Source organism: Plectropomus leopardus, chromosome 19 (assembly GCF_026936395.1).
Source record: "Plectropomus leopardus strain MGB_pleo_1.0 chromosome 19, ASM2693639v1, whole genome shotgun sequence".
Lineage (NCBI taxonomy): Eukaryota > Metazoa > Chordata > Actinopteri > Perciformes > Serranidae > Plectropomus > Plectropomus leopardus.
The window spans coordinates 6,810,213-6,834,128 of NC_142194.1; the positions used below are offsets into that span (position 1 = coordinate 6,810,213).

Sequence of the window (23,916 nt, forward strand, 5' to 3'; positions counted from 1 at the left end):
ATGAGCGTGGAGCAGCACCGCGGTGTGCCTGACGCAGCTCAACCACCTTTCACACTGTAACTATGAGTGCAAATTCATTCCTGGATCTATCACTCTCTGCGCCTTTATTTAGACTAGTTTTTATTTGTTAGTTTTATTTATTTGTTTTTAGTTTCAGGTGAGCATGTGCGTAATTTTGCGAGGATTGCCGAGGTGCCACCGGGAGTGAGTTGGGGCAATATGCGCCGCTTGGATATGATTTCCACCCGAAAGGCTTATGGAATATAGCCTGATTTGTCCCAACCTGCACGCCCTCTGGTCCAGCCCCGTGAAGAAGAAACTACTCCTGCTCAGCATCATGTTTTTAATCTGGGTCTACATGCTGTACTCCTGCGTGGGCTACTGCTCCACCATGCCAAGTTTGGTGGTGGACAGCTACCGGGGCAAGGAGACCGGTTCGGCGGCGGTGGGCAAGAGGACAGAGAGCAGGACGGACCTGGTGTCCAGACTGCTGTCCAAACCGCAGCCGTGGGAGGATATAGAGAGCGACTACGAGGAGCCGTCCATCAGGACCGCCGCGTCCAGAGACCTGCTCAATAACGAGCTGGAGACGGAGAGAGCCGAGGACTGGGACGAGATGCGGGCCGAGCAGCTGCAGCAGAGAGCCCCGGAGCCCAGCGCCATGTCCAGCTTCTCCAACGGCTCCGGGAGCAAGAAGCTGCCGCAGGCGATCATCATCGGGGTGAAGAAAGGAGGCACCCGGGCTCTGCTGGAGTTTCTCCGGGTTCACCCGGACATCAGAGCCGTGGGAGCGGAGCCACACTTCTTCGACCGCAACTATGAGAACGGACTGGAGTGGTACAGGTAAATACGATAATTTAGATACTTTCATCATGATTTAATGTGCAACAATCAAAACGCATGCTTTTGGTGCTTTTTTAGTTGATTTTATTACTCCATAAAACAGCTTTACAGGGGAATGAGCAGCGCGGTGCTGCAAAACAGTTGATCTTAAAGCCAATACGCAGCTCGACGATGCATTTTATCACATTATTATAGTGTTTTGTTTTGTTTTTTTGCTACAGAGAATTTTATTTTATTATGTTGTATTATTCTAAAACATTAAAATTGTTAACTACAACATGCTGAGACCTTAATTACCTACAAATTGACCGCAGCAACATTCATTTGCACCCAATAAGCACCAAATTAATATATTTAATATTTTTATAATTCAGTAAATTTATCCCAAACTGAACCTTTTAAGCCAAATTAACACCTTTACACTTTTGGTTGTCACTCTTGCTTTGTGTCCTTTTACGCCTCGAGCTACACACACACACACACACACACACACACACACACACATTCTGCTTTTATTAATTAATTGGATCATTTTGACGTGTGTTTAAAGCTTATTTTATTATTTTGTGTGTATCTTTGTGTAAAGTGTTGACTTTGTGTGAGATTGTTGGGCTGCTCGGGCGCAGATTACAGTGCGGCTGGCCTGTTTTCCGCGATGTGCAGTGATCTCTATTGGACACAGTGCAACACTGCAGCTTCATGGTGTGTCTTGAGGCTTTTTTGTCGAGTTAAAATGTGGAAATACTTGGTTTTATTAATGTTTTGTTGCGATTATGGGTCGTCTTTTTGTAAATTAGGTGGGATTTATTTGAAGCACTTGAAGTTTGGCATTTGGGGCGAGACTGCGCAGATTTGATCTTTGTGTTGCTGTTGCATTTGTGAGCGCAAAGTCTGACGCCACAGACTTTTTAGACTTTATGCATCGTGAAATAAGACTTAAAGTGGGAGGCTCAATTTGCGCAAATCTGATTGATTTCAATGTGATAAGATCCATAGGAATTCTCTAAACATTTTTTGATTTGTCAGATCACTTTGTAGAATTAAAAACCGTGAATATTGCATTTGTTTTTATCTCGTAGAATATTTAACTTAATTGTGTTAACAGATCTAAAAGCTTATATCGGTCTGACTGTTCTCGTGTCAGTGGCCTCCACAGGCCTTATGGCCAACGCTGAGAGGAAAAGGGGATCTGCAAGACAAAGTGAGGATCCTTTTTAGAACAAAACTCGCAACAAAACATCGTCAGAGGCCGACAGACCAACGTTAAACTTTACATTTACATCACAAAGTGCTAAAACAATAAACAGTCGACTCCTTAATAAAATAATGGATAAGTAGCATTCAAAATTCCCATCAGTTTTACAAGTTTGTTTTCAGTTTTTTTTTCTTGATAACGTAAATGTTAGATTAGACTTGTGTTTTTTTTTTAATCCACAAATAAACAGGCCTATAAATCGCCCATGGCCGAGTAAATATTGATTTGGATTTCACTTAAAATCAGTTAATTATTTTTTTCTACATTTTGCAACTTTTACATCAAAGTTGTGAAAAAGTCTCTTTTTTTTAATTCAACTTTATCTAAAGTTTAAAAAGTAGAAGCTCATCTACAAATGGATTTTAACAAAGAAAAAAAACTTTAGGTTTTAGTGGCATGAATGAGCGGCTCTTCTTTTACACGTTAAATATGCAAAACCTCGAAGGGGGCCCCTGCAATGTCCGACATCATGAAAAAAAGAAGAGCCGAATGGGGAAGCAAGTTGGCAGCATTCAGAATAAAGACACAGCTCCTTGATTTGTGCGAAGTTTCCTGCCTGCTTTTGATAGAGATTTACTGCAGCTCTTTTTGGTTGGAGTTTGGTTTGAGGCTGTTATTTAACTTCCACCTATACAGCAACTTTCCTGGTTGTGGAAAAGTGCTGTCTGCTACTTTTTCGGCCTTGAAATCTAATACTTTTTTAAAGTAAAGAAGTCATGACTCAAGGTTTTCTGTTGAGGTAGAATGGAAGCATATTAAATTTTTGTTTTAGAGCTTTTTTCTTTCCCGCTAGTGCCAAAAAATAACCTCATATGTTCTCAGTCTCACTCACAGAAATACACAAGGGCATAGGTTTCTTCAACATTTGGGGGACACATATGGAACAGAGGATCTGGGGGCTCTCTGGCTGAGGATTTGGAGTGTCAAACATGTAATTTCTTACATTATGGTGAATTTTTAAACACAGATTTTTGCATTTTTTTGCATCTATTTGTGCTTTTTCAAAATTTTGTCAAAGTAAAAGTCCTGTGCTACTTTTATGGTCTTACAGGGGGGACAAATGCACATGCTCTAAATATTGAGGGGGACATGTCCCCTGCGTCCTCCCCTAAATCTACACCTATCGAGAACTTTGTATTCTTCATTGAAAACAAAACTTTTTAAAAAACACTTTAGATATTTTTTGTAATTTGAGGCATTTCATACTTCATGCTGCTCGGCCTCACTCACACAGAGAACCAAGGTTGTAAGTTTTGTTTCAACACTGGAGGGGACATGCATTTTTAATCAGTGTTTTTAGGAAGGTCCCTCACCAGAAAATTCCTGCATTGTAGAGAATTTTTATGCAACAATTTGTGCCTTTTCTGCATTAGTTAATGGTGAAAATTACTTTTTTTTGTTTAAGTAAAAGTCCTCTGCTACTTTCACTTTTTATGCACATGCTCCAAATACTGAGGGGGGATGTGTCCCCTGCATATCCCCCGAAATCTGCGTCTATGTAGGGAACATATTTTTCACAAAAAACAAACTTTTTCTTGCACACTTCAGATCATTTTTGTCATATGGGGTGATCCGTGCCAAAAAATGACCTCATATGCCCAGATTCACTCATAGAAATACACAGAGAAGCAAGGGAGGTTTTGTTTTAAGATTTTCGGGGACGGATATGACAATGTCCTGCATTTTGACGAATTTTTATGCACTGATAGATGTCTTTTCTGCATCAATTTATGGTGGAAATGTCATTATTTTCACTGAAAAAAATGTTAACCAACTTGAAATGATTACTTAAATCAGTAATAAATAAATGAATCAAGTTTTTTGGAATCAAGTTATTAAGTTCAATTCATGATTGAACTTAATAACTTGATTCATTTATGTGTCACCAACTGAGGTTGGTTAACAATTCTCTTTTCAAAATAAGTTTGTTTTTCTTTATGTTCTAAATATTGAAGGGGGACGTGTCCCTTAGTTCAGCCTCAGAAACTACACCCATAGAGAACACATTTTTCATGAAAGCAAAACTTTTTTGAGAAAACTTCAGATCATTTTTCTCAAATAAAGCATTTGGTGCAACAGGATATCCAAACAGTGACTTTTATGCCATAAAGAGCTCCATTAACTTGTTTGTCTCTTATAGAAGTTGCTCTCAGACGGTGTTTTTGAACACTCACATCTGTCTTGACACAGTTTTTTAACGGAAGAGCTGCAGTAAAAAGTTTCAGTGGAACAGCTGGTGTAAGCAGTCCCTGTAGTGGAGTAAAAACAGTTTTCTGTTTCTCGAGCGAGGATGGACCGAGAAAGGAAACCGTACTTCAGTCATGAGCTTTACAAAGTTTCCCATTAGGACAAGACATTGGAGATGACTTTATAGAGAATAACGTAGGAATGTCCCAGATTGAGTGGAAATTGCGTGGTATTGAAATAAACGCTGTGGGAATATGATCTGATCATGGTGAGGGTCATTTACGGAGGCGGTTATAGATGTGTGTGCAAGTTGAGCAATTCACCTCTGCTTGTTTGCTCATTTTGCACAATCTCCCTGCCATCCACTGTTGCACCATCTTCGCCTCCCACTGACGGACGCACATTTGGAGCTGGAATTCCACCCAGTGAATGCAGCCGTAGATTGAGCAGCAGAGAAGACTTTGAAAATGAATGGAGGTGGAGATAATAACGAGTCTTATTGTGGATTTCTGATGACAGTTTTGTTATTTGTGCCAAAGACAAACACATGATTCATGCTTTTGACCGAGGGGTGCTTGTGGCAGGAGGTACACATTTTCACAGTGAGGTCATGCATGAAGTGGCCCCTACACACACACACACACACACACACACACACACACACACACACACACACACACACTCAGAGAGAGACAGAGAGCTCAACAGGGTGGTGTGACTGTGTGTGAATTCATTATTTCACATTTTCTATTTGCACCTGTTTAGTGAAAGTCGTCTGGTTTTTATCTGATGGCGATAACTTATCTTCAGCACATACATTAATGGCAAATTCAATGAGTTAAATCCCAGAAAAATTAATAATCCAAACACAGCAGAAAGTAGAGCTCAGGGTCATCAGTGTGTGCAAGTTATCTTGTACGTTTTTTATGTAATTTGTAGCATTACTTGTTAATTTTTTAACTTTAAAAAATAGAAGAAAACAAAAAGACTTAGTTATACAAGGCAGGAGACAAGTTCTCAAAACCAGGAGACAAAGTAGACAAACCGAAAAACATTAAGTTATGACACCCTAAAAAAACGCCAAAAAGAAATGCCATACATATTATATAACAGAAGTCAGGGTAAACAGTGTGAGCAAGTTACCTTGCATGCTTTCAATTTGCTGCTATAATGTGTCGCACTAAAAGTTAATTTTTGCACTTTTTAAAACAGGAGAAAGAAAAAAGACATAGGAGGATCAAATGTAGGAGGCAAGTTGGACAAATCAAAAAATATAAAGTTAAAAAAGACTTTAAAAAAGGAAGAAAGAATAGTTTGAATAGTCTTTTTACTATATATGAGTATTCTAATTAATTTGGCGTTTTTGTTGTTATTGCATAGTCCTCTTTGGCTGCAAGAATACACTGTAGGCTGAGGCGTCATTTCCACAAAATCCTATTTGTGTACTCCTGATTTTCAAAAACATTATTTTTTTTAAACTACCAAAAATATCTGTGATACACTTCTGTTTGGCCAGCTGTCAGATTCTGCCTTAAAAATGTGAACTGAGCAGCTCTGAAATACTCAAAAAATGCCACAGAGGAGTAACATATTTAGCACTTACAATTTAGCATGATGAACAATACAGTTATTTCCAGGATTTTGTTTTGTTAACCTTAGTCACCGAAAATGTAGGAATGCAGGAAATGGGATACAAACCTCACTTTGGGGGTGGGGGGGTTTTATTGTGTGCCCCCCACTTCTCAAACCAAAGTTACGCCCCTGTGAAGAGATGACAAATCACATCTCATTAAGCTAACTACTTTTTCTTTCCAAATTTGCGGTGATTTTGTTTGTTTTAGAGTTTATGGGTTTTACTAAAAAGCAAAATCACCTTTTGTAGTAGTTTAATAGTCTTATTCAGTTTCTACATATATACACTTTGTCGAAAAGGTCATTTCACGTCAAACAAACTCATACACTCTTTCCACGCTGCTCCACTTCTCTTAAACGAGAGGTATTTTATTTACTCCTAACTCTTGTTGACTGCGGCCCTCATCTCGCCTTGTCAGTCTGTGGTGCACGTCGCTCTCTTCATATTCCATTTAGCCCTATTGGCTATGAAGGGGCTTTGATATGTAATTACTGCGCTGTGGTTTTGCTGTCGTGTCGCGGGCTCTGGTCTGAGCTCGCTGTCAGGGCCCGGCACTGTTGACGCTGGTGCTCCTCCCTCAGAGTGGCTTTAGCATTAAACAAGGAGCTTGGAACATGTTGGGGAGAGCGCAGTCGTGCAGTTTGTGGCCATATGGGTGGTGCGAATTGTAGTATTGTGAGGATTTCTTTTCCAGTTTGTTGATCTCTGACATTTTTAGTTGTGAGCTGTTCTGTCGCACCAATGCAATATATGACTCTGAGCCCACACACTGAACTATGTAATTGTCACTGTGTGATGTGGTTTGTGATCAAAGGTTCAGACGCTTTCGAAGGACTGGTGGGACTGAACCGGCGCCATCCCAGAGCAGGATGTCAACCTTTGTATCTAGTCTGTGATAAAACACTGTGGAGGTAAACAGACTCACAAAGCAGCGTCAGTAAAAGCTACTTATAGTGCCACACAAAAAAGGACAAGCTGTGCATTGTTGAAAAGGAGGCACCCTAAAAAAAATCACGTTACGCTATCAGACTTGCTCTCGGAAGTCTGTTTGAAAGCCGTTATCTAAAGGCCGGTCCACCCCCGCTGGCAGCCGCTGAGCCGGAGTCAGTCTGCAGCTCCCGGCCATGTCAGGGACAGTTCTGGATGGGTGCACGTCCTTTTATCTGCTCACCACGGGGTGCTCCTATTTCCATGTAGGTGACCCGTCCACTCTCTGTTGCCGCTGACCTCGCCCTCCTTCCTTCCTCCAAAAGAGGCCACCTGGTTCTATACAGCTCCAGTGAAAGGCATCAAATTCACAAAACATCTCGTGCTGGTGTTTGCATACACGGGGTGCTGTGTAGAAAGGTGTTGTGTTGGCCGCGTGGTTCTGGCTGGCTCAGCTGTGAAGCCACAAATAATTTTCATCTCCGGTCACAAAAGAATCTCAGACAGCGTGCACAAATGTCAGCATGGCCCGGCTCCTCTGGGATGGCCAGTATTGATTGGTCAGGCCTGATTGGAGGTAATGTGCGGAGATGGGTTAAGGGCCTTTGACTGGGGTCAGACCCACGTCTGCTGGCTGACAGCGTCTGTGTGTTGACCATCTGCAGAGCTACAGAAAGCTGCTGAAACCTACAAGCCCCACTGGGGATTTTATAGCTGCTCCTTGCAGGATACAATTGTGTAGCAGCATGGGTGGATTACAGAACGCGCCGACCAGGCACACAGGCCCCCCTGGTCCTCACCTGCAAAATGTCACTCAAAATTAACACGTACGGACCACGAAGAGACAAAAAACGACCACAAAGAGGCACAGAAAGAACACAAAGGGATGCAAAAGAACTGCAAAACTATCACAAAATCGGGTAAAATGGCTACAAAAAGACACACAAAACAACTACAGAAAGACTCAAGACAACAACAAGGAGATGCAAAATGAGACAAAAATGTGAATAAAAGACACAAAATGACCTTAAAGAGACACAAAAATACCTCAGTAAGATAAAATGACCTCAAAAACTCACCAAATAACCACCAGAATACACAAAATGACCTCATGGAGACACAATAATATCTTATTAAGATAAAATCATCTCAAAAACTCACAGAGAGACACAAACCAAACACAAGTAGATACAGAATGACTACAAAAGACACAAAATGACCAAAAGAAACACAAAATTGCTCCTGTAAAACCCAATATGACCTCAAAGACACACAAAATGAATACAAAGATACAAACTGACAACAGAGAGACTCAAAATAACTACTATAATACACAAAATGTCTCAACGAGACATAAAATGACTACAGACACAAAACGACCAAGAAAGATACATAATTACTTTAAATAGGCATAAAATTACCTTTATAAAACCCCCAATGACCTTAAAGACACTTACAACATAGCTGTGCCCAGGAGCCCATTGACAAATAATCTGCCCATGTATGGCAGCACAGTTTTTAAGCCTTGTTTTGTAAATTCGGATGATTATGAGCACTGAAACTTGAAGTGGCTGTAACCCAGTTACAGCTCTTCAGAGGACAGAGATGAATTCAGATGATTAGATACTTTGGCGCTCTGATCGTTTCCTGATTCCTGGAACTCCTCGGCTCCTCCGGGACCGAGCGCCCGGCCAGCCAGCCAACCGTACAGCTGACAGCAGGTTCACATCCTCCGCTCAAATCCAGAAGCCAACACGACAACAAGCAGTTTGAAACTGTGCCTCCGTGTTGGCTAAACTTCCACCTTGTGTTCCCAAACGAGTGGATTATTTGTTTCGCTCTCAGCACCTCCCCCCAAACATCGTCCTCAAATCCCTCCCTCCGTTCTCCAGCTGTGCACTTGCTCGGCTGGAGTGTAAGAATAGTGTCATGCTCGGCTCGTCCAGTCCCGGGCGGGGCTCGCTGCAGGCATGCGGCTGTGTCTCAGAGCGGCCTTTGGTCAGCGTGGAGGGACGGAGGCCCTCTCGTCTCCCCGCTGCCTAAGCTGGCATGGCTTGCCGCGAAAATGGAGATTGACCGAGGGGTGGAGAGACAGAGAAAAGGCAGCTTTCATCCCCAATTTACAAGCGGTTAATTGTAAAAGGGGAGACCTGTGGAGAGGGGAGTGGCGGCGCTGAGCTGTGGTGGCCTCCCGATGGTGTCCAGTGAGCACACCAGTGAGGACAATATGGCCGCCACAGACAGGAACGTCCTGCTGGAGCAGAAGAAAGAGACTGAGAGGAACTGGCTGTCAAACATTCACACTCTCCTGAATTGAGGGTTTTTCCAGTGCTGTTATATACGGTGGCCGATGCAAAAACTCTAATGGCCCTGTATAGAGCCAGTATGTGGTTTGTCCTTTCTAGGCTACCATAGAAACATGAGGTCATTTTGTGTCTCCTTGTGGTTGTTTTGAGTGTCTGTAGTTGATTTTTTGTCTCTTTGAGATCATTTTATGTCATTATTGATCATTTTGTAACCCCCGTGCCTGTTTTGAGTATCTCTGTAGCTGTTTTTTGTGTCTTTATACTCATTTTGTGGCTCTTTGAGGTCATTTTGTGTCTTTTTTGGTTAATATTGAGGTCATTTTGTGTCATTTTCAGATCATTGTATGTCTGTTTGTGGTTGCTCTGAGTCCTTCTGTAGTTTTTTTGAATGTCTTTGAGGTCATATTGGGTGTTATAAGAGTAGTTTTATGTCCCTATTGGTCATTTTTGTCTCTTTGACATTCTGTTTTTTTGCTTGATTATGTACTTTTTTGTGTCTCTTTGAAGTTCTTTTGCATCTCTTTGTGGTCTTTTTGTGTCTCCTTGTGGTCGTTTTGAGTCTGTAGTTGTTTTGTGTGTCTTTGAGGCCATTTTTGGTCTTAGAGGAGTAGCTTTGTTTCTCTTTTGGTCATTTTGTGTGTCGTTGTTGTTATGTGTCTACAACATAGCTATGTCTACAGACAAGGATCTAATCTCTATGTTGATACGAAGGACACTCCATTTAGGGTAACGAAAACACAACTATTCTTAATTTCAGGTGATTATTCACTAAAGAAACAATACTTATTATAATATATCCCATTTCTGCAAATATATCCCCCTAAATCATTTTCTATGCAAGTCAAATACAATAAAAAATACTCATAAATAAGTATTATTGGAGAGAGAGAGGAAGCATAGGCCATACAAATGCTCCCTCTGTGCTACGTGTGAATTAGGCCCATTTTAACAAGGTGATAATTTGGATGTTGTTGCACATGTCAGAACAGAAACAGACATCCTCCCTCCAGAGTTAATGGTCATTCATTGCTGCTAAATAAACACTCTTTAGCGCATTAAAAAAGTTTCCCTGGAGACTTGGAGAAACTCTTATATGTTAATCATTCGCTGTTAAAGATAAGTTAGTGGCGTCACTGCTGAGAGGAAAATGTAGTTGAGGAGAAGGTTGCGGAAGAGGGGAAAGTGATGACAGTAAACCTGTAAAGCCGCACTTGTCCCAGGTATTAAGTCCCAGAGGTAGCCATTAGGGTGCTGGAGAGTGTGCCTGCCTCTGGGAAGAGACGACACACTCACACAGAGAGAGAGAGGGAGGCGAAGGTCTCCGGAGGTTTCCATTAGCCTGGCAGTAAAAGAGCAGAGCTCATTAGGAGCCCTGAGTTGTCTCTCTGCACCGCGGCTGCTCGACACTAGTCACTCTCTCCATTTAGATGTACTCCCAGAGCTCGCTCTCTCTCTCATAAGAGCTGTAAGAACACTTCAGCTCGACTCCAAGACAACCTGGCCAAACTCGACTCACTTCCAATTATTTTCCTCCAAGAGGAGTTTTTCTCTCACTTGTTTAGCTGATGGGAATCAGAAGTCAGCGCTGGAAAACCGCACACTATCTTTTAGAGGCGGCAACATCACAATGCTGCTATCAAACATTTCTGCTCGGAGTTTTTATTTTAGAAAAACACACAAAAAAGAAGGATATCCAAAAACATGATGGCAGATTTGAGTAAATTTGGCCAGAAGTTAGATTGTGGGTGCAAGAACAAGAAGGGTGTGGATTATTTTCTTCTTTTAAATTATTATATTGAACTGTCTTTTAGCAGGCTGCAAAGTTTAGGTTTATGTTAATATATAATTAATTTGACACAGAAAATATAATGAGGGAAACATAATGCAGAGCAAATTACGTTTTCTGATAACATGAGGAAATGTTGCCACTTGCAAGTTGCAAAAATGTTGATTCTAAACACATCAGCGAAATGTTCACTGATAACATATATGATTTAATTTCCACCAAAATAGGCAGTCTTGCCAAACATTTTCTACTCATGCTTTGTTGGTTATTTTTTCTTTTTAAAAATGCTTTTATTGTATTCTGTCTTAAAGCAGACTCTCTTAACATTGCAATGTATAATATAGAGCCTTATTGAGCATAATGTATCTGCGGTTTTCTCATAAACTGCTGTACTTACTCGAATGGAAAAAAATCTGGCATACGTACCCTGTGATTTCTATCTCTTTGCATTTAAATTCTTAAAGGCGCACTCCTCCAGTGTTGCACATTAAGTTCAGTCAACTTGTCATTGGGTCTTATTCTCGGCATTTGAAAACAGGTATATAATATTTTCTGTGGCTCTGAAAGAAGATCTTCAAAGTCTATGTCTATGTCGTCAGGATTTCCAGATAGGTCCAAGAGAATTAAAATTTATTACAATAAAAGTCTGTTACAATGCTGTGGACATTTACAAAGTAGTTTTTACAGAATCATCTGTAAAATCATCTGATTGTGCCTTTTTTGGCTATAATTATGCGAGTGCTCTCTAATTCTGGGTGACGAGGAAAAAGATATCAAGTGAAAAAAACAAAACTTTATTTAGCTGTTGAAAACAAACATCTTCTGAAGTCTTCTGGCCAAGTGCTGACATATAGCATTAAGTTAGCATTTCTCATATGTCTTCCTGTATTTTGTCTTTACTCCCTTCCTGACTCAGAGTTAAACCAGATCCTGTTTCACGTCTAACCCCTGATAGCTCACTGATAGAGACACAACAGAGGGGTGAAAACATTTGTCATCCACAACCGCTTCTTGAATGAAACCCCTGACACTGAGCTCCGAGCTCCGATGTCTGCTTTTGGCAGCACTTCGTAAGCAGAAATGGTTAAAAAAAACGTAGCCTGATGTTCTTAACAGTAATTATCTTGTCTTCGGGGTGCTCGGAGATATTGCGGGAGACAACATCTAGGCTCAAATCCAAAGAAAACTGCAGGGATAGCCCGAGGATTTCTGCTGCCACTCTTTCCATCACTAAAAGGCGCAGGTTAATTGTCGCGCTATCGTTACCCAATTTAGCTAATTATACGTTAGCTCAGGAGGCGAGCTGTCTTGAGGAATTTGTAAACCATTAACCTGCAAAAACAGCTGCAGTGTGAGGAAGCAAAATAAGAGTCCGAACACGCAGGAAGATGGTTTTCAGCTCACTGAGTGACATACAGTAGAGAGGAAATCCCCTCTTTCTCGTACACACACTTTGTAGTTCACCTATCTTCAAAAAGGTGTGCAGGCAGTTACAGATGACAGCCAATTCAAACAGGATGCAAAGTAGCTCTCTCTCGCTCTGTGTGTGTGTGTGTGTGTGTGTGTGTGTGTGTGTGTGTGTGTGACTGTGTGCGTCTAGGGAGTGGGGGTGGTGGCATGTATGTTCTTCTTCAGTCTGTTTCATCTTTTATTCATCTTTGCTGTAGCTAGATCAAGGAGTCATGTGCCTCTTGGTGCATGTCAAGTGTCAGGAAATCAGTCAGAATGGCTGATTGTGCCTGCACACGCACACAAAAACACCCAGAAATGCACACACACACACACACGCACACACACACACACCGAGCCTTCACCTGCAGCCTTTCATTGTTGTTTTCCCCTGTTGTTTTTTTATTCCTTTCACGGTTCGTTGGTTTTATTCCGTTCGAGCTGTCAGCCAGTCGCGCCCTCATACTGATGGAGCGGCTGGAATGTGTGGCTAGCTGTGGAGCTAACACCTTCAACAAACACCCGGAGCAAACACACTGATTAGTGAGGATTACTAGCGCTAAACAAATTCTGAGTGATATCGCCAAGTGGTGGATTTCAAAGAGAGCGTGTGTGTCTGCTGGCAAGAGTTTGCAGTGTGTTTCTGGAGCACACAGTGAGTAGTTTGCTTGCTGCGGCAGTGTCAGGTGACTCATCTTGTATCGCATGTCAAACAAAGCGGTGACATGTTACCAAAACGATTTGATCTTTTAGCTCTCTTAAAAGAAAAGTGTGTAAGATTCGGGTGGATTTAGTGGGAAACTTATCCCAGTAGGAATTCCTTTAGTGTTTTTGTACAGGAGGTTTTTGCCAGGAGCCAAATTATCCACAGAGGTCTCTGACTTTCAAAAATAAATGAAGCAGGTGATTTAAATGGGTGAAAACACTGAATAAAGCAGTTTCAGACTAAAATTTGTGTTTCTCCAATGCTGTTTGGCATGTTGGAGAATGGCTGTTAGCCCAGCACCTGCTTATGTGTGCTCATCTTTTTTCTTGGACAAATTAAGAACCAGACATTCAGGAGGTTTTTACTGGGAGCAGAATTAACCACAGAGGTCTCTTCCACCCCGAAACAAAGAGTCTCATTGATTTAAATCGGTGAAACATTAAATAAAGCAGTTTAATGTTAAAAATAATTGTTTTTCCAATGCTGTTTGGCATGTTGAAAATGGGCTCTCAGTGTGCTCACATTTTGTTCTGACAACAAGATCCCTTTAAGCCTTAAACTTAAGCCCTATCTAGAGGCAGTGTTTGGTTTGTCCATTCTAGGCTACTGTAGAAACATGGCAGTGTAACATGGCAATCTCTGTAGACACGGACCTGCTCCCTATGTAGATATAAACGTCTCATTCGAAGGTAACGAAAACACAACAGTTAAATCAAAAATATTTCAGGTGCTTATTCAATAAGGAAAACATACTTATTAAATCGTATTCCATTTCTGCCAATATATCCCCCTAAATCCTACACAATGGCCCTTTCAAACGATGGTGTCTCTCACCTCTGTTGAGCCAAAAAAAGGAAGCTTTTTTGGGTGACATCTTTGAAAGCCTGAAGAAAAAAAGCACTTCTTTAAAAGCATGCAGTTGCACATTCATGAGAGGAAGGGGGGAGGTATTTCTACTTTCTACCCTCCACCATCCCTTTCACCAACTCCTCTGTTTTATTTATACCACATGGTGGGCTCCTCCGCTTCACTGCAGGGTTATTAACACTCGGTAATTCCATGCAGCCGTCTATGGCCACAGGCCGATGCGGTTCCAGGCCCCGAAAAAAAAACTAGCTCCACACATTCCTGTGTTGTTTTTCGAAGGTGCCAAATAGCAACAAATATACTCAAAAACAGATTTTCCGAGTGGGAAAAATGATAGTCACTTATTGAATTGAATAATTTGTGCTTGTCACGCCTCTGCGGAGCTGCCCATCACGAGTTGACCACAAAGAGTAGAATGTCTCAGTCTCACTTTAAGTATTTTGAGGATGTAACAGAGGGGGGTATCTGAAGCTGTGGCCGGGAGTAATATGCTGTTGGGGTGTCTGACCCCATGTAGTCCATGACATTATATGTGGTGGTTAGTTCTCTATTTATTTATTCTACTTTACTAGTGTGTGATGTTGCCTCCAAAACCAGGCTGGGTATGAGCCCGAAACCAGTCTGGATGGTCTGTGACCGCAAGGCCCGACTCCCCCTCTCTTTCCCTCATTCTGTCTTTTCCTCCCTCCGTCATTCACTCTCTGTCTCCTACACACACTCAGGCTGTAAGAGACAGTACGATAAAAAAAGTTTTAAAAAAAAAGCTCTACTCTGACGATGCATGACTCCCTGATTCCTGTAAAAAATGATGGATGGACGGGTTGCGTCGGTCGGGTTAACTGCTCTGTTTACATGCAGGGTCAGTAGATTCCCAGGCTGCTCTGACATAGTGCAACGTCTTGATGCAGTTAAGGGGTCTGGGAGCTGCATATATCAACCACATCAGGACTCCAGAGCAGAGTTTGGGTGTCAAAGTGTCATGGAGCAAGAAACAAGATGAGGACTCCTATCAGTCTGGCCATTGCACTTAGTATATGTTGTTCTGGAAAGGCTTCAAATGGCAGCTTCATCATAGTTTGACCCTTAATCCTGTTGTGCAGTAATTGGCCATTTTCCTCAGACTCCCTTCTTTCCATCTTGTTAGTAGAAATATTCTCATTAAGTATGTGATACCATTGCCCAAATGTGTGTTTTTATTTATCCAGTTGTGCTTGAGGTCATCTTTTATCCAAAACCCACTCAAAAAGAGCCTCGATCTTCTACTTAAAAGTGAATTTGTGAGTTTAGGCCACCGTTTCCCAACCTTCTAGGCTTATTACCATTTATAGGAAGCAACTGCCAACTAATAAAAAGTGATTCACCAGACAAAATATGGTTTAAAAAAAGTTTTGCTGCACAAATATCTTTTCCTTGTCAGTTAGGATTAGAGTTTTCAGGTATATTATTACATTACACCGGAAAAGGGAAGTACATTACTGCATCCTTTTGGGTGTCATAGCTCCATCCCTGCCGATGGAGCCGATAAATACTTGTGACTACTGTAGAGTAATTTGTCCCGATTGCATGTAATACAAAAGCCAAACGTTGGTGTGTTTTTCTCCAGTGGGAAAGAGGCTTTATGTTACGACACCTCGATCTGTCTCTGTCTCAACCCTCGAAGTAGGGAGCCATTGGTTAAGGCCACCGTCTATAACTTCTCCTTGAAAATGACATATGCTTCTTAAAAACTCCAAAATGGACTTTTGACCCGCTTTTGGACCGTGATCCACCAGTTGAGTACCACTGTTCTAGGAGACAGGTCTGAGTAGGGGTGTAAACATTATTACTTATCATAAATCTGATATAAGTTTTAGGGATATGACATTGATTCATCCATCCAAACCAAACTCTTTGTCAAATCTGTCAAACCTAAGCAACTCTCTCTTTACTCATATATCTCTAATGGTATCTTGAAATATAATCATGGCATAACAAGAAGGAAAACTCAATCCCAGGAAAGAAATACTAGCGTTAGTACCTAATACCACTAGACAAGGGCCCCAACAGCATTCCCAGTAATCTGGAAGAAGAATTTATCTTTCAGACTCTCCTCATTTTAACCGCACCATCCCATGCCGGGCTCCACCATCCAGGTCTGAGTGTGTGATACGAGGCCAGCCTGCATTATTAATCCTTTTAGCAGACAGATGATTCAGAGGGGCTTCCACTCAGCCACCTTCCTGAGTTTCCAGTGACACCATTATTCAGTGAAGCCTGTTAATTTGAGACCTCGGGCTCGGGAGGAGCTCTGACAGTTGACTCTGATCAGGCTGAAGAAGTCGCTGCATCACTTTGGGTTCATCGTGCGGGTGTGTTGTTACAAGCAGGTGTCGAAGATAAATAAGAGCAAAAGTTTGCATAGCTTTTGGTGCCAAAATGCAAAACCAGAGACATAAAAGACAAAGATACACACAGACCCCCTTCAGCATTCACTCCTGCAAGGTCTCACTTTTAAGCACGGATCTCTGGCTCTTCTCAGCCAGGAAATGAACTGTCAGAAAGCTCTAAGTGGCCGCATACTAACACCTGGACTCCACTCCAAGTGCTTAAAAAGAGCGAAGCTTCTGTAGCTGCAGCCGGAGCTCTTCTCCCTCTCTGCGTCGGAGTGTCCCGGACCGACTGCACCATAAACCATCCTCTCTATTCTTTTAATTTACAGCCAAAGCCATGCTCTGTGGTTAAATATAATGTCAGACTCCAGGCAAAGAGGAGTGTATTTCAAAATGTCTGGCTTCTGTATGTGCTTAAATGCTACTTTGAAAAATATTCAGTGAGCCAGCAGAGGCGTGCATGCCTGCCTCCCTCTGTAGTAGTGTGTGTGCATGTGTGTGTGTGTGCATGTGCGTGTGTTACATAAACATGTTGCTCACTTCAGTACCATTTCATAGCATGTGGGCTTTTCCTACAGTGAGCCCAGAGCTTTAACCCTTTGAAACCTGGAGCAACATCACTTCTCTTGTGCTTCTTTCGGAAGCCTTTCACAAGTATTTCATCCTTTGAAATCTGAGGAAATTTCTTCAAATACATGGGGAAAAATGCAATAAACCACTTAATAAGAAATGTCTCACAGATGAGAAGAAATTAGTAGATTTAGAAAATTATATTTAAAAAAAAGAATAATTGTAGTTTTTGAAACACTTTTTTCCAAGTCTTCTTTGCTTTGGTTGTTTAGTTTTTGCTTTCTTTTTCTTTTTTTTTAAAAACTAATATTTAGGAAATTTTCTTTTTCTTTTTACTAATTTCTTGCTATTTTTTGGATCATTTCTTCTTTCATTACCCATGTCCTTCCTCCCGTGCTTTTAAAAGCAATCAAGCCAATTTGCTCGAATTTTAAAGGGTTAAGTGAATGCTGCGAAGAACACTGCTTTTATTTACCAGTGACTCATCCATGAATTCATGCACCAAACCTTCCATATCTGCATGCATCATCTATCAGCCTTTCCACAGCGTTTCTAACACCAGGAGAGCTTTTTAGATTGTTAAATTTCACGCATTGTCTTATAAAGGACATGCATTTTGTTTGAATTTGTTTCACTCAACCACCTCTCGTCACCAGGGTTGAAAAGTTCAAATTTATAGCTCTGAACGAACAAATGGTGCTCGAGATCCTTATCGTCCAACAAGGGATAAAGATGTTTCTTTGTATTTCCTGAAAATGCTTATACGTCCACTGCACTGGTTCATGTGAAGGGCTCGGGTAAGAGGCCCTCGGAAAAGAAAGGCAGCCTTTCAGTACCTCTGCTCTCATTTCCTCCCTCTTCGTCTTCCCACTTGTGAAGTGTCACTTTGCCATTGGACCTCAAGGTCTGATTGTCAAGAGGTCGGGGGAACCTCTGGGATCAATGGGAAAGAGAGCAGGGAGACTTTTGAGTGTTTTCATGTGATCAAAAGTCAGGAATTTAGCACCTAGACATAAATTGGTGATAACCTGGTGATGGCAATGTTAACCGAGTTCTGGCTGATGTTGGGCCAGGACATTTTTGATAAAAGCCCAGTGATGGCTGTGTTGGCAGCTGGAATCAGGCCAGTTTATTTGGCCCAGTTTTTGGGTGTCATTCAACCAACCAAACAAGGCGTGACATAGTTCTCCTGGCATGCCGAGTTTGGGTCGATGCTGGGCCAAGTCATCTTTTAAAAGAGCCCAGTGATGGCTATGTCTGCAGCTGGAATTGGGACAGTTTATCCAAGTCTCAGACGAGGTGGGCCACCAAACGTAACCTGACTTATTTCCTCCACAGCATGCCTAGTTTTGGCTGATGATAGGCCAAGTCGTTTTTGATAACAGCACATTGATGGCAGTGTTAGTGGTAAGAATCGATCAGGTTTATTTGGCCAGATTCTGGGGCGTCATTCATCCCAAGTCTCAGCCAAGTCAGGCAACCAGATGCTGCCTGATTTATATTTTTGGTATACTGAGCTTGGGCCAATGCTGGGCCATGCCATTTTTGATAACAGCCCAGTGATGGCAGTGTTGGAAGATGCAAAATAATTTAACCTGAATTTATTTAAATCATCCCAAGTCTAATTCAGCCTCTTGTTGGAGTACTGGTGTTCACTGTTGTTCACTGTTGTTTTGCATGGTGTTACCTCCCATGAGGAGATAACACTCGCTCCAGCGTCTTCAATCCATAGAAACCAAATATCTTTAGCTTTAAATGCCCATAAGAGTATAGCCACACCCTGTCTTCCCCGGTGGATACAAAGTGCCCTCTGATTTGTCTGTATTCAAATAAACAAACCCTAATTTGAGATTCAAATGCTTTCAACATCCAGACATGTGAGACAATTGAAAACCCTTTGTATCGAACAGAAAATCGACAGACGCGCGCCAAATAGCTCTTCTCCTTTTGTCTATGAGTAAAGTAGTCATTTTGTCAGGGATGCTGTGACACAGACGGCTCGGTGGCAGCCCGTTATCATCAAATCAAACATGACAGGAGGGAGGCAGAAAGCATCAGACAGAAATAACCCTTTTTTTCCTGCCTGCCGTTTATCTCCAGCGGGATGAGGGCTCTTTAAAACACAGGCCAAAGGGCCACTCCGCCGGCCCCTTTTTGATGCTGTCATGTGACAAGGGCCTCTGCTTTGTGTCTTATCGCTGTTTTTGGCATGTCTTTTAACTCTGGAATATTCTCAGTGGACGGAGGTGCAGAGAGGCTGAGAGCAGAAAAAAAAGTCAAGATATAAATCATGTGAAAGTACAAGCAAGGAAAAAGTTTGGAATCATGATATTGAAGGTTACATTTGACTGTTTTCTCTTAGTTTTGTTCTTATTCATGATTTATTCCCACTTTGTTAGTACGCATTGATTTCTGGGATTCACCAGTGTTTTCTTACTTTTGCTCTTCTCCGAGGTGGCAGGAAATTTAGTGGTCGACAGCAGACTTACCAAAAAATCTTGTTTTCACAGTCCATAAATTGTTTTTCCAATGCAAGGAAACATATAAATATATATTTAAAAAACAAAAAAATGCATGAATTTTAGAAAATCAAACTTAGATTATGATTTGAGTAATTATAATGGTTGGATTATTAAATTCCAGGGCAACAGAAATACTTCACTGCTTAGTCCATTGATCCCAATTACTTTAATTTTTGTGACTGTGTGCCCCTCTGATGACCAGTGCTGGAAACTAAGTACATTTACTCAAGTAAAACTGTTCTGAAATGAAAAATGGACAATAGAGCAACAATGGAATTTTAACATGCAATAAAAAATGTGATTAATCGCAATTATCTGTTGAAATTCAGTGATTAATTTGGATCATAAAAATTAATCACTTGACAGCCCTATTGAGTGAACAAATTTTGGTTATATCTAATAATCATCCCAAGCTAATTTTACGGCCATTTTATTGTTAACATTTACTATTTTCTTTTGCAATTTGAGGGTCATTTCTTGGCAAGTTGCTCATTGTCTTTTTACCCATGTTTTAGAAGAAATTAATTTCAGGTTCCAAAGTGCTTGAGAAAGCCGTCTGAATGCAGCACGACAAAACTGACGTCGATCCAGATGTTAATGGTATTAAGAATGCTTAGTGCATCTGGAGTTATTTTTTTCTCTCAACAAAAAACTGGAAAAAACATGGGAGAAATTTAAGAGTATGTTGCTGCGTGAGGCCGATTGTTTTCCTTATTAGACAGTCTGTGGAGCCGCTGGTATCTAAGGGGGACAGGGTGATGTTTGCAGGGCAATTTTGGCACACGTTCCACTCAAGAGCCCTCCAAAAGGCTTCTCTCACTCGAAGGCCGAGGAGGACGGAGAAGTGCTCCACTCAGCCCTCGATAAACACCCCTTCCTCCCTCCTTCCCCTCTCCACCCTGCCCCCATCCCCGCCCCGCTGCCCTGACCACTGCCCCGCTCACCCCTCCACTCAGGGACAATGGCTCACTTTCAAAGAAAAGCAGGAAAAAAGAGGAGCCCGGTGTCACAGAATTGCCTGTTTGCTGACGGAATCTTTAAAAGCGGCACCTCATAAATCAAAAAGGAGCATAATAGGCATTGTTTCTCCAAGAGCTACTTGTCCCACTAAAATCCCCCTCCTCTTCTCTCTCATTCTCTCTCTTTTTTTTTTTTTTTACCTCTTTGGCACAGAGAGTGGGCAAAGTCAGAGGTGGAGATTTTTTATTAGGGGGGTCTCTTCTTGGCACTTTTTAGGGGTTTCCTTACTTTCTTTCTCTCTTGCTGTCCAACCATCTCCTTGTTTTATGTTCCTCCAACCCCCAACACTTGATTTAAAAAAAAAAATCCCAGAGCTTGGATCAGCATAATCTATCACTATGCACATTGTAACTCAGGCCTCCTCCCTATCTCCGTGCCGCATTGTCATGTGGAAATCGGATTAGATGGGAAGCCATTTGCCTCCTCTGTGTCGGCTCTGGACTCTTTTTGTATGTTAGCACAAGGAATGACAAAAAGCTTGCAGGCAGTATCACCATTGTGCATCGAGAGAATGAGGAATAGCGCACAGTTTCAAGTCGAGCATGTTTGGTTTACATTCCTTGAAGACATTCAAGAGGGTTTTAAGTTGTGGCAGAGAATTAATGTGTGTGCTTATTACACGTTGTTTGCATCTATCTCCACAGATTGTTTGCACGCGGAAAGATCTGTCATGCTCTTGCATAAAACCGCATGCTGACTACATTTTGATTTGGATTAGCTATTAATGAGCTTTGGGCTGGACTGGCTATCAGGAGCACCGGGAGAATTCCCTGCAGCCTGACCAGATGATTGGCATAGCAACCCATTGTACGTTTCTACAAACCACAGATATGTTGCATTTGTATGTTATTATGTAGCGGAGATGCTGAAACTTTACATTTCCTTAGATTCCAACAACGCGGTGGTTATGTTAAGGTACAAAAACACTTGGTTATAGTCAGGAAAAGATCATGTTTTTGCCTAAAATGCCAAATTTGGGTGGCACAATCATGGCTAGAATGCCAGCAATGTCCGGCCAAAAAACAACCACTTTTTGGTGACACAGTTTCAGCTGGAAATGCAGCAGATGTATCACTAAAAACATGCACTTTTGGTGGCATAATCATAGCTGATAATGCCGCAAGTGTCTCCATAAAACACAACTGCTTTTGGTGGCATAACCACAGATGGAAATGCTGGCAATAATTCACTGGAAACGCTTGTGGTGGCCCAATCACAACTAGAAGTGGCATTGATGCCTTGCTAAAAATCCCCTGTGGCATAATCTGGGCTGGAAATGCTGCAAATGTCTCAAAACACCCACTTTTTGTGGCACAATCTCCTCTTGAAATGCAGCGATAGTGTGCTAAAAAAAAACAACTTGTAGCACAATCACAGATGGAAATGGTGCAGATTTCTTGCTTAAAACACCTGCTTTTGGTGGCACAATGGCCACTGAAAATGCAGCAGTGTTCCGCCAAAAAACACCTGCTTCATAGATGGACGTGCCACAGACGTTTTGCTAAAAGAAAAACACTGAATTTTGGTGGCACAATCATCTCTGTAAATGCAGTTGATTTGCAAAAAACATCTTCTTTTTGAGGCACAATCACAGCTGCAAGTGCCTCCAATGTCTTGCAAAAACATCCATTTTTGGTGGTCCAAATGCAGCTGGAAATACTGCGGAAGTCTTGCTTAAAAATTAGATAATTATTTGTGTGCACGTAAGACACATTTGAATGTTTTTTGAAGCTGTTTTTGTATGTAGTAATAAAACTAAACGCTGGTCTGACGTTAGATTTCTGGCTTGTTTGTTTATAATCCCAGTCTGGCCCTGAATGAGCTTTTGGAAACAGCTTTATTCCCCCCCGTCTACTCCATTCACCCCTCTGATGTGTCAGCAATCAAGAGCATATTATCATAATTAGATCACTGGCACTGCATTAGGATTACACAAATCTGCCAACACCATTTCCATGAGGCATTTTATTGGTTACCTGACGTTACCCTGGGTATTTCTTTCCCTCCCTCGCCGTTCCCTTTCCCTCTCGCACACAAATATGTGCATCGATGGAGAGCCGATGTTCCATGAATTAGCCATGAGCTGGATGGACATGAACTAGATTCCAGCTTTTAGAGTAGATTTCCGAGGAGCAGCTGAAGCTCTGGGGAGGAATCGAGTATTACAGACTTCTGAGAGAACAGAATGTGTACAATATTGTGTTTTAGTTTTCTCAGCGTGGAAAAGTGGGATTACACAGAATTTGAATGAGATCGACTGCAAGAGTATTGTCCACATTGGGATACTCAACTTGCTTTGTTTGAGGGCCACTTTTGCAAAATGACAGAAGGCCAGGGGCCAGATTTTAGGCCATTTCTTGGATTTTAGGACGGTTTCAGGACTTCTGGACGTTTTGAAGATTGGGACATTACTAGGATTTTAGGATGTTTCTAGGATTTGTGGGCATTTATAGAATTTGTGTACATTTTTAGGATTTTAGGACATTTCTCAGATTTCAGGAAATTTTAAGCATTATGGGACATTTTTGGACGTGTCTAGGATTTTAGGCCAATTCTATGATTTTACAAAAAAATTTTTTATAAACAACCTTTATTGTGATGCTGTTTTATGCACTCTTGTGTACACTAAAAGTACAAAAAATCCCACTGTGAATCACTTATTTTTGTTGTGAATTAGAAAATGATTTAGGGTGTGGGGGGCAGATTTGGCCTGCGGGCTGTAAATTTAGTATCACTGCTCTACACAATGGTGTGTTAGTGCCGTAACCTTAACAACAAAGGGTACAACAGGCTAACAGGAATCTTATCTGCGAGAGCATGTTCACATTGATAAGTGCCCTCGGTTATCTCATCCTTCCTTTGTTTTTTCCTCCAGTTCATTGCTTTAAACTTCCCTTTTGCTGTTTTTGGATGTTTGTGTGCCCCTTAACATTTTTTACTTCAGTGATTGTTTTTTGATGAGTAGTTTTAACTGTTGCAGTTCCCACTCCATAATCCGAACCCCTCCCATCCAGCCAGCACCAGAAACACACTCGATCACACATAGTTTTCTTCATTGCTCGAGGGGGCCAAAGAGGGAAAGGTGATCTGCGTCCCAATGTCAGTCAAACCACTCTTATCGCCTCCACCATAATCGAGCCTCTGCGGTCGGCCACCATTTGTGAAACCTAACGCCGAGAGAGCGGAGCGCTTTCACTTTTCCTTCAAAACCAGTTGTTCTCAAGTGCCTCTTGATTATACGTCTGCATGTAACATATCTGTTTAAAGCCCATCAGCCAGCTTTCACCCAAAACCAAACCCGCTCTTGTCAAAAAACAGATTGCCTTTCTGAAACAAGCCTCATCATCTTTCAGTGCTGTAGTGTGTCTTATTTTTTTGTGGGTTGTTTAGGGGCGGGGCACCGTGGCACAGCTCTGCCTGAGTCAGCAAGGCAAATTGAGTGTTTTTTCATTTTTGGCTCCAATAGTGTAAAGAAG

General features: G+C 41.6%; 1 protein-coding gene across 1 annotated transcript in view; it reads left to right on the forward strand.

Moving 5' to 3' along the window:
* Positions 1 to 23,916, forward strand: part of hs3st3b1b (heparan sulfate (glucosamine) 3-O-sulfotransferase 3B1b) — a 29,397-nt gene continuing 5,481 nt past the window's right edge. The window contains exon 1 of the mRNA XM_042508318.2: positions 1 to 843. Within this exon, the coding sequence (XP_042364252.2) occupies positions 257 to 843 (587 nt within the window). The 5' untranslated portion in view covers positions 1 to 256. The remainder of the gene's footprint in view (positions 844 to 23,916) is intronic.